The sequence below is a fragment of the Triticum aestivum genome, chromosome 2D, assembly GCF_018294505.1.
Source record: "Triticum aestivum cultivar Chinese Spring chromosome 2D, IWGSC CS RefSeq v2.1, whole genome shotgun sequence".
NCBI classification, from domain to species: Eukaryota; Viridiplantae; Streptophyta; class Magnoliopsida; order Poales; family Poaceae; genus Triticum; species Triticum aestivum.
This window is the reverse complement of record NC_057799.1, coordinates 34,454,778-34,464,982: the sequence shown is the minus strand read 5'-3', so window position 1 is coordinate 34,464,982 and position 10,205 is coordinate 34,454,778. Positions and strand designations below refer to the sequence as shown.

The 10,205-nt window shown below is 49.1% G+C and overlaps 2 protein-coding genes across 2 annotated transcripts; both read right to left on the bottom strand.

The window, feature by feature from the left end:
- Window positions 1-2,199: 2,199 nt before the first annotated feature.
- Window positions 2,200-4,144, bottom strand: LOC123048537 (UDP-glycosyltransferase 92A1-like). The gene has a single exon (XM_044471620.1). The coding sequence runs from the start codon at window positions 4,072-4,074 to the stop codon at window positions 2,644-2,646; it is 1,431 nt and encodes a 476-aa protein (XP_044327555.1). The 5' UTR covers window positions 4,075-4,144; the 3' UTR covers window positions 2,200-2,643.
- A 3,522-nt stretch (window positions 4,145-7,666) lies between these two features.
- Window positions 7,667-9,374, bottom strand: LOC123048536 (uncharacterized). Its single transcript, XM_044471619.1, has 3 exons — window positions 8,750-9,374; window positions 8,438-8,664; window positions 7,667-8,327 (listed from the first exon to the last, which is right to left on the bottom strand). Exons 1-3 carry the CDS (start codon window positions 8,835-8,837, stop codon window positions 7,824-7,826), a joined length of 819 nt encoding a protein of 272 aa, XP_044327554.1. The 5' UTR covers window positions 8,838-9,374; the 3' UTR covers window positions 7,667-7,823.
- Between the last annotated feature and the right edge of the window lie 831 nt (window positions 9,375-10,205).

The window sequence follows — 10,205 nt, the reverse complement described above, 5'->3', positions numbered from 1 at the left end:
CTTCACGCAATCATACACGTCTGGAAAATGCAGATGATGGGTTCAATGTTATTCATGAAAATATGTACGTTGCATATATATCTGGTTAGAATCAAATATATGAGAAGGTTGCCAAGACATTGTGATTATCCTTGACCAGGAAAAAAAGGTATAGCTCTTCAGAATTTGCCATTTTGGAAAGCTGTTGCCAAATGTGCCAAGTAAGGTGCTAGAACAGTCCGCGTCAAGTTTTCTGATCTTTTCTTTATTAGGGAGTTGTTATCTGATATAGTAAGGTGGAGAGAATTAGATGGATGAAGAAAATATAGAACAAATTTCGGTGCATAGCGAAGCGACCGTCTTGAAGGGAAACTGCTGGTCGAAGCACCAGGTCCGGTTTTTTTTTTCTCGTTTTTGTAAGAGTAGCTCCTAAAGTTCAGAAACTCACGAAATGATGATATCATGTTATCCAATTGAGAACTGGAGGTCAGGTTAATGGTACCGTGAAAACAGAATTTGGAGAACAGACCAAGTGAATACACATGAAAACAGCCCCAGTGAGTTTACATCTCTTGATCGTTGACCATTGAATATAGTCACTTCCGCATCCTCTCTAGTTTCTGTAGGATTTTCTTGTGGTTCTTTTTTTCTTTTTGCGATTCGTCGTGATTCTATCCCCTATAGGTTTCAACATGTCATGGCACTTGAGTTGTTTCTAGATTCCTACCACCTTCTAGACCAGTATGTTGTGGGTACAGAGAAGCGTCCTCAGTTGTGAACCTGCGCTGGCTAAAGTACCTCACCAAACACCGATTCCTTGAGCACACGGACGTCATCCAAGAACATCGGCCTCATGCCCGGCGTTGATGGTTTTATCTGGCAGTGCGTACCCTTGGACACAAAGAACACACTGACCGCATGCCATGGTATTTTGGGGAGCAGACTTTGTGCTCGGTTGCTGCAAGAGCACACAACAGATGTGTTGGCTTTGAAAATAAGAATTTCAACATCCGTTTTGGGACAGATGTTATTGTGTCAAGTTTGAGTCTCCAAATTTTAGGCATAATCATCTATCATTTTATATTTATTTTTGATATGCAAGGCATGAACTCCGCCGATTTCATCAGGATAGAAAAATACAGAGGGGAAACTGACCAAAAACCATCCAACAAAATGAAAAAGAACTGATGAAGCCAACCGAAATAGACCCCACCACCTATGGTGACCTCATCCCAGAATGATCCTAAACGAGATGTTTTGAGATGCCTTCAAGAGGGTAACAATGCCTGTGAACACCACCATCACAGGCATATCCAATCGATCAAAAAGCTTTCGCCCAGACTAGCGCACGATCACCCCGCCGTAACCCGGAATAGGTTCAGCCAATCCAACAGCCTCCAATCCCACATCCCCTCCATACGGTCATCTCCAACGGAAAGAAGTACTCTTCGACAATGCCTCAAGGAGGACGCCCACGAGTGCCAACTTCACCGACAACGGCCCCCGTCGAACCTTAAGTGTCGCTATCTCTGACCTTGGGGAGGAGCCAGGACACAGCGAACCATACGAGATTGAGCCGCGGCTTGACTTCCGCAGAGGGGAGCCAGACCAAAAGGAAAGGAATGACGCCCACATCACCATGGTGGACTGCTTGCATTGACACCACCACCACGTCCACCACTGCAGCAAGGGCTCCAGAAGCCATAACGCCGCACACCACGCCGCAACCACCGCCGCGCCAAGCCGTTGCCAGACAGATTGAGCACAACCGCTGCAAATCCGCCTGGAAACGAATGCCACGTAGCATGGTCGCTGCCCTGGCCACCACCCCGCCGTCCACACGGCCCAAAGCGGTCAATGTCGCCGCCAGATCACCGCACCACACACCGACGGCCTTAGCCCATTGGATCCGAGCATGAGGCCCCGGAGCCCCACCACCCTACAGCACAGTCGCACCTTCACCGTGAAGGGAAGAAAGCGAGAGGGGTGAATGGCATTTCATGCGCCTCGATTCGCGGTCGGCTGGCCCTAACGGGCGCATCTAAACGAGCTAGTTAACGGCCGTCAGCCCCCTGCCATCACAGTTTTGCCACGTCACATGAGTTCAGTGTTTTCTGTTGCTGATTAATGTTGCGTTCGATGCATTTTACGATGAGCACACAAAATGATGATTTTTTTAATGAAAACATAATTATGGCGATTTTATGGATTTAACTCAACTCACCGGTGCAGCCACTTTACACTTAGTTCCCATGTCCCGGATTATGAATCGGAAAGTAGTGGCTACTCTCGGGTGTAGTACACCCGAGTTAGCAAAAGATTGAAAAAATGCGATCAAACATTGTGCAAAAAATCTGATATTTTGGGACATGAAACATTATCAGATGTGTGAGGTTCTTGCAAAATGTCACCTAAAATAACATCTAAGGAGCTCTCATCAAGAATAACAAAATCACTGCTCAAACAGTGCTCAAAACTTTCAGCAGTGATTTTGTGTTTTTATCGATGAGAGCAACTCGGATGTTATTTTTTGATGAAACTTGGCAAGAATCTCAAACAAATAAGGCTCTAAGCTCAAGTATACAGCTTGATCTGATACCACACGAAAAAACTCATATCGAATGCAGCCGATCGGACCGGCCGTGGCGTCTACTACGATCCCATTTAGCTTCTAGAGCATGACGACGTACGCGCCATCGCGTCCAAGAACCTCCGCGTCACTCCCAGCGACGACTCCTCGCCGTCGCCGTCCGACGCGGCGCCGATCACCTCCTTCATCTCCGCGGCCTTCCGTCTCATTGCGGCCCTCACTCTAGACGTCTCGCCGAGCACCCTCTCCACCGCCTCCGCCACCTCGTCCCTCGTCACGGCCGCTGCGGCGCCGCGCGCCAGCTCGACGCACACCCCCATCTCCTCTGCTAGGCACTTGGCGTTGTAGAACTGCTCTGCCGAGAGCGGCCAGCCGACCATCAGCATGCCCCAGGCGAGGCTCTCCTGCGCCGAGTTCCACCCGCAGTGCGTCAGGAAGGCGCCCGTGGCTGAGTGCGCCAGAATCTCCACCTGCGGTGCCCAGCACTGAACCACCAGCCCGCGCCCTGCCGCCTCCATCCTCTCCGTGAACCCGTCCGGAAGGCCCAATGGCGGTGACTCGCTGCCGTTCACGTCGGTGGCGGGCTGGACCACCCACACGAACTTGTGCCCGCTCTTCTCGAGCCCCATTGCCAGCTCCGTCGCCTGCGACGCGGAGATCGTGTACAGCGACCCGAACGACACGTACAGGACCGAGCCCGGCGGTTGCTTGTCCAGCCACGCCAAGATAGGGCTACTCGTCATCGTCTCCGGGGACGACGAACTTGCCGCCCGAAGCAGCGGCCCGACCGGGAATATCGGGACATTGTTGAGCCATCGCCGGAGCATGCTTAATCCCTTGGGCTCCAGCTTCTCGGCGGTGTTCACGAGCATCGCGTCAGCGCGGGAGAAGGCGGCGATCTGCCTGCGGATGAAGGTGGACCACGCGTCGCCGCCGTCGGCCGCCGCGAGGTGATCCGTGAGCTGCGAACGGTGGACACAGATGTCCGGGAAGCTTGACAGCCGGAAGCACCCGTCATTGTCAACGTTGGGAACAAGCGGGACGCTGTTCCAGAGCGAGAAGTAGAGCGCCGAGCCGTAGCCACCGGTGGTGAGCAGGACGGAGTGCGTGACGCCGGGGTCGCCGCGGGCTACGTCCACCGTCCATGCCATGAACATGTCCGCCACGACGTGCACGTTGGCGCGGGGGTCGGAGCTTCTGAGACCGACGATGAACTGGTGGAACGCCGGGCGGAGCGACTCGGAGGCGAGGAAGAGGTCGATGAGCTTCCGGGAGGCGTCGGCGGGGCGGAAGGGGAGGGCGTGGACGGAGATGCCTTCGTCGTCGAGGTGGGCGCGGAGGGAGTCGGCCGTGCCGGAGGTGGCAACGACGGTGACCCGGGCGTCGGGGCGGCAGCGGCGCACGAGGGCGGCGAGGCAGCGGAACGGCGAGAGGTGGCCCTGCGCCATGAACGGGAACAGCACGACGTGATCGGCGCGTCCGTGGTGATCGGTTTCAGGTGCCATGGCGATCAAATCGGCGGGCGGTGCCGGTGATCGAATTGGTCTGGTAGGGGGTAGTTCGCAAGTGCAACGCCTCGTGGGTTAGTTTGGTTTGGAAGAGATGATCGTGGCAACTTTAATTAGGTACGTGTGCGCCGAGTCCGAAGCTGTTCGTGATCCGAAGAATACCCCTAACAGAAAGAATTCATCCGGCCTACACAAACCGATGGCGTATCGTGAGCCTAGCTCGCAACCGCGGAGAGCGATGATGTCCTTGTAACTGCAGTCGAGATGTCACCAGACATTTCTTTTTCATTTTGTTAATTTTCTTTCTTCTTTTTCCTATTTTTTCCGTTTCATTTTGCGAATATTAATTAAATTTGTGAACATTTTTTAAAATCGTGAGCATTATAAAACCCGGTCTGAGAATCAAAACTTGTGTATATTTATGATGTTCACCAAATCAAGCCAGATGATGTTCACCAAATCAAGCAATTATTGTTCAGTTATTCACCACATGACCAACAAATAGTGTATTTTTCCGGGGCAATATTTTCTTCAGGTTTAGCATTCGAATAAAAAGAATGCCAACTCTCAGCCAAGCAAACTCCACCTTAAAGTCGAACTCACTCAAAACAGTACTATCAAAGTATTTTTTAGGAGACAATATCTCATATCCGAAGAAAAAGGGAAAATAATACATAACTAGCATTTGTAACACCGTATTCTTTGAATGTTAGTACATATTAGTTACTCCTCCAAATTTAGAAACTAGACGGCCTGAAACCAAGTAGCAACTCCTGGTTTTTTTAGAAAAGGAGGATATACCCCCGGGCTCTGCATCTGGACGATGCATGCAGCCATATTATTAATTATTCACAAAGACCATACAAGGTGATACATTAATAAGCCTGAAGCCACCATCTTGGCAACACCGTTGCTACTCCTATCCCCTTGATGAAGGCGTGCCGAATGTCCGGGCCTAATACCAAACAGACATTGCATCAAAGCCTAACATCTAAAGCCGGGTGTCCCATCCAAAACACTACCTGGATTGGGTCCCACACCGGTCTGGCACACTCACAGTGACCACCGCACGCTACAAGGGCCGTCACCTCCATCATCCCTCAGTCCATCCTCAGAGCAGAACTAAAGCACCGACCTTGCCAGGCCTATCCGCCATCAACGCCACCATGACGCCAGACAGCTTCCTCCTCCTGCACGAGTCCATCTCCGCGCATCAGACGCCGAGTCTCCACAGCACCACGCCGCCGAGATCCGCCACCATCAATGTGTAAGATGAAGCACCGCTCCACCAAAAGTCGCCGTCCTCTAGTCCCTCGAGCCCGTGTGCACCTTCAAGAATGACGCCCCCAGGGGGGAAACGACACCAGAGAGCCGCCGTCATCCGATCTACTGATCTAGGGTTTCCCCCGGAGGTAGCAGAGAGTGGCCTTGAACTTCTCCACGGCGATGCCTTCAGGAAGGAAACGACGCACACAGCGTCGCCATCGCCGGCCTTGGCAATAGCCAATAGCAGGTTTTCACACAGATCTGATCGAAGACCTCCATCTCTCGTGCACGGGTCGCCGCCATCCTTGCCGGGATCTGGATGATCCCGCTTGCCAGATCTCAGCAAGGAGAAGCCCCCCCCCCCACCGGGACCCGCCGGCCGAGCAGGGGAGGCCGAGACCGCGCCCACAGGATCAGATCCGCGATGGATCCATGCCCGTGCCGCCGCCCCGGAGTTAGCCCCGCGCGCAGCCGCCACTGCCTGCCGAGGCTCGCCGCCGCGTGCCCCGCGCCCCGCCACCGATCGCCGAGGCCTGCAGGACACCGCCGCCACTGCAGGACATCGCCGAGGCTCGCCGCCAAACCGCGAGCGCCGCAGGACACCGCCGCCTGCCGCCTAGATCCGCCGCCCGCGGAGGAAGGGGAGTCGGGAGAGGGAGTCCCCCCCCCGCCGCCGCCGTCTGCCACGCGGGTTTCACAATAGCAACTCCTGGTGTTGCTAGAGTATCGCATCACAATCATTTGCCATGCACGTGACGTACCTGCATGCGTCTACCGTTGCTTTGAGATTGATGCCTCGTTTTTTTGGTTTTTGATGAAATTTGTCTTATTTTTAAAGTATTACATAATGTTTTTTTGACTTCTTTTTCTTGTTTCAAAGTGTATTGTTATATTTCATTGTGTACCAGCAAATCTGCTCTAGCACAAGTGCACTCTTATTTACACAAGAAAATAGCCATCGTGTAACACTATGAAACAACACAAACATTTCCGCAAACCAGAAAATATGATGGACGGCGTTTGTTTAGGTTTCACAACTTCCTATCGTCTTTCTTCGCTAATCATAGGTGGTTAGGGCAAACTCTCCCCTCCAGATTTCACCGGCAAGCCCGTGGATTCGTCTCCCCTCTGCCTGCTGCTCCGGAGCCCGGTGGCGGGGAGGGGAATCCTGGTGCCTCCGCTCCGGTTAGTAGTCTAGGTATGACAGTCGGGCGATGGCGCCGCAACTTATTCGATTTTGTCTTCCGGGCTTCGATCTTCCCCGAGTTCATCCATCTGGACATAGTCGATGGAGCTCTGGTGTAGATTCCTTCCGTCTCCTTGGGGCAGTGAGGTTAGGGTTGCTTGTCATCTGGCGAGATTTGGTGTCAGGTGCTTCAGATCTATGCAAGGGTTCCATCGCGACAACCGTGATTCCAGGTCACTGGACTTCCCATCTGTCATCAACAAGGTCAGGTCGGCTCCGGTAGAGGAGTGGCGACAGAGGTGCGTCAGTGGCTCGTTCTGATGGCAGTAGTGATTGTTCGGTTGTCTTGAAATCTTGATATAATTTTTATTGTGTTTGGGATACTTTGTATTTCTGATGAACTTTGATTAGATCTGGATCATTTTCACACACACAAAAACCCAAAAAAATATGACACAAATCTCAGTAACAACATACATACAGTCAATACATGCACGGTATATTAGGTGCATGATCCCATGAGATAAACTGAAGAAATCAAAACTAAAAGAGTAGGTGAGTCTAGTGTATGGATCAGATGCACGAACCAGGCAAGAATCAGGGCACACCTTAAATTTTCTTGGTTTGAATTATTGTGGTTGCTCATTTTGCTATGTCCTTTTAGCACGGAGTGCAAACTTAAATCCTATATCTACCAAACAACCTACGAACATATTTACATAAACTTTCGTAAACTGTCTCTTCCGCCCCTAAATTCAACCGGGGTGAGGCCCAACAGCTAAACCCAGCCCACATCAGCCCGTAACATGAATTACATAGAAATTCTACGTATGTCTAGCATTGCTCGAGTGCAAAATACCCAGAGCAAAAATGCACCAGCAGCATATAAGTCTCTTTTGATCTCTGATGTTAATTGGTACGTACAAAGGTGTCCAGGGATAAAACAGCGAAAGATAAGAACATGATGTACAACCTTATTAATGACAAACGATAATACATTTTTACTCACTAAACATACATATAATACCGGGGTTCACACAACAAAGAAATAAAAGTTAACTTAAGTTTGCGCCAACACAAACTGGAGCATATAAAAAGATTCCCGAAGCACTATAGGTTGAGATAAAAGGAGCTTATTTGGTCGATATCATTTATGCTTCTAACCAAGCGAGACCAAGCAACAGTAATCTTCACTTTAGAAGAGGTCTTCTTCCCTTTAGATGGCTTCCTGTTGTGAAGGACACATGTAGCCTGGCTTGTTTGGCAATCCTTTGCTTTGAACAAGACACGGCCACTAGCAGCGATCGCACCAGACCGGGAGTACGTAGGTGTAGATGAAAACTTTGAGCCTTCCTTGTACAGACACAACATTCTTCAACAGAGTAAGGTAACCATCTGAATCCATACACATTGTTTCATCGGATTCCATATTCATTGTTCCATACTTAGAATCGAACAGCACAATTTCCTTATTAGGATCTTTCTCGCAAGGCGAGGAGCAGCAGACAATTTGCCCACCATGTTTAAAAGGCGACCCATGCGTAACACGGACAGACAAGATTATGGCCTGGCGCGACCAATTGAGTTGTTCAAAGCACAACTCTATCTTGCACAGGTAGTTGGAGAAGTCTCGGTAATACCAATCGTTCCTGGAAGGATTGTAAATCTGCACGGGTCGAGTGATCAGTGTCCTATCCTCAAACCGAGACTGTCCCTTCACTTTGAGTTGGAATTCTATGTGGACTGGATCAAGGCATATGATCGCACGAGATGGGCCAGTCAAGTGCAGATAAGGATCCTGCAATAAAGAATCATCATTCGTCGTTTACTAATCGAACTTTCTGAATTGAAAAGCAAGCAACAACAACAATAACAACAACGATGCAATGACCAGAAAGAATGTAGTACCTTTTTAGTGACGGTTTGGGTCTGAAACCTTGGGCGATAGAAGAGAATGTTGCGTTTGTGATCCACATAGTCTCGAGCGGCGACGACGCCGTACACTTCAAGTGGCCACTTGATGTGCTTTATCTTGGCGATTTTGATGGAGTATATCTGCAGGGTCTTTGGAAGGACGGCCTCGCTTGCGATGCGACTCGGTGCGTAGTGTGTGAAGAGCATTGGGCTCGGCAAGGCTGCAATCCATCAGGCATGCAGCAACCCAGTTGAGTCGATCAGATGAGAAGAAGAAAAGCAAGCAGGAATTAATCGGCTACTCACTCACAGCTTCGAAGTCAAACCGGCCTTTGCCGAACGAGATTTCCCAGTTTTCGCGGGGTTGATCGAAGTCCACCTTCTGCTCCTCCATGGAGGATTCAGGAGCCAACTCCTCCTCGTCTTCGTATTCTTCCTCCTCCTCCTCCTTCTCCTCCTCCTCCTCTTCCTCTTCCTCCTCCTCCTCCTCTTCTTCTTCTTCCGTGACCGGTTCGTCGTAGTAGATCGGTTTGAATTTGAAGTCTTGATCGGATACCGGAGGGGCGCGCTGCGAGGACCGTCTCCTCCCCCGCCTGTAGGAGCGCCTCCGAGGCACAGATCGTCCATCACCTCCGCAGTTTTGCCAGAGCCGGTCCAATGTATTTTTGGGCCCAGGGCGATGTAAAATAATTGTTTTTCATATGAAACTTTTATACTTATTTTAAACTAAGTTTATGTAATTAATATTTTATTATTACTTAGCCACATAAAATGTTTTCAAATAACAGTTATATTATTCATTGGTATGCAGCTGTAATGTATATAATTGAAAATTTTAATTCTACAAAACGAAAAATTTATGATGTACCAAAAATTTTCTTTATTGTTAAGACAATCTTTCATATTTATTTTTCTAATATTGCATAAACGATGTAGTGTATGGACATTTGCATATAAATGCGTGTGTTCATATGTCTTTTAATATTATATTGAATATTATGATAGAGATTTATAAATTATAGACACACTAACAAATATTTTTATAGTGATTTCTAGTGTATATTAGGCAGTCATATTCATGGAAACTTCTAGGGCACAGAAAATGTGGCTTGCATGTTGGGTTTAGTAATTTGAAGAACCAAAAATGTTTTTTTATTATACTTTTACGCATGATTCGATTAGCTAACATGCTCGTCCAGATTCACTTGGTTTGATTTGGTGCAAACAAGATGCCTACTTGTTTATCGAATTAAAAATTGTGCATTGGTTTAAACATTAAAATTCAGATGTCATAATTTTCATTATGATACTAAGACATGCATGTAAAGAGAAACTAATGTATTTGAACTCAACTTTGCCAGTTGGATTGGTTTGCCTATGCGTGGTATAATTTATCAGTATATGGTGTGAACTTATGCTTCTGCAAACTGAGGCTCTATTTTGTACAGTAAATAATCTTTTAGATGTAATGTATACTTGTATAGTTCTTACTAGTGTAAGTTTTAGTTGGGCCCCTCTCTTCTTGGGGCCCGGGGCGGCCGCCCCTTTTGCCCGGCCTATGAGCCGGCCCTGAGTTTCGCTTGTCCCTTCTTCTCCGTCGCTTTTTCTTGTTCGCCCCCGCCGCCGCCTCGCAAGGGTTCTTTGTTTGATCAGGGGTGATGTGCGTCACGCGGCCCAGCTAGCGTGCGGGAAGTAGCCAGCGCTGGGAACAAACACAACTCCTCGAAGTCATGGGCCGGCCAATTGAGAGGTTTCTTTTCGG

Excerpts from the sequence above, each read along its gene's own strand:
- LOC123048536 (XM_044471619.1), bottom strand. The coding sequence starts at position 8,837 with ATGGAGGAGCAGAAGGTGGACTTCGATCAACCCCGCGAAAACTGGGAA. Across the intron at positions 8,665-8,749 it reads GTTTGACTTCGAAGCTGTGA|CCTTGCCGAGCCCAATGCTC; the intron begins GTGAGTAGCCGA and ends GATGGATTGCAG. Across the intron at positions 8,328-8,437 it reads CCCAAACCGTCACTAAAAAG|GATCCTTATCTGCACTTGAC; the intron begins GTACTACATTCT and ends TCTTTATTGCAG.
- LOC123048537 (XM_044471620.1), bottom strand. The coding sequence starts at position 4,074 with ATGGCACCTGAAACCGATCACCACGGACGCGCCGATCACGTCGTGCTG.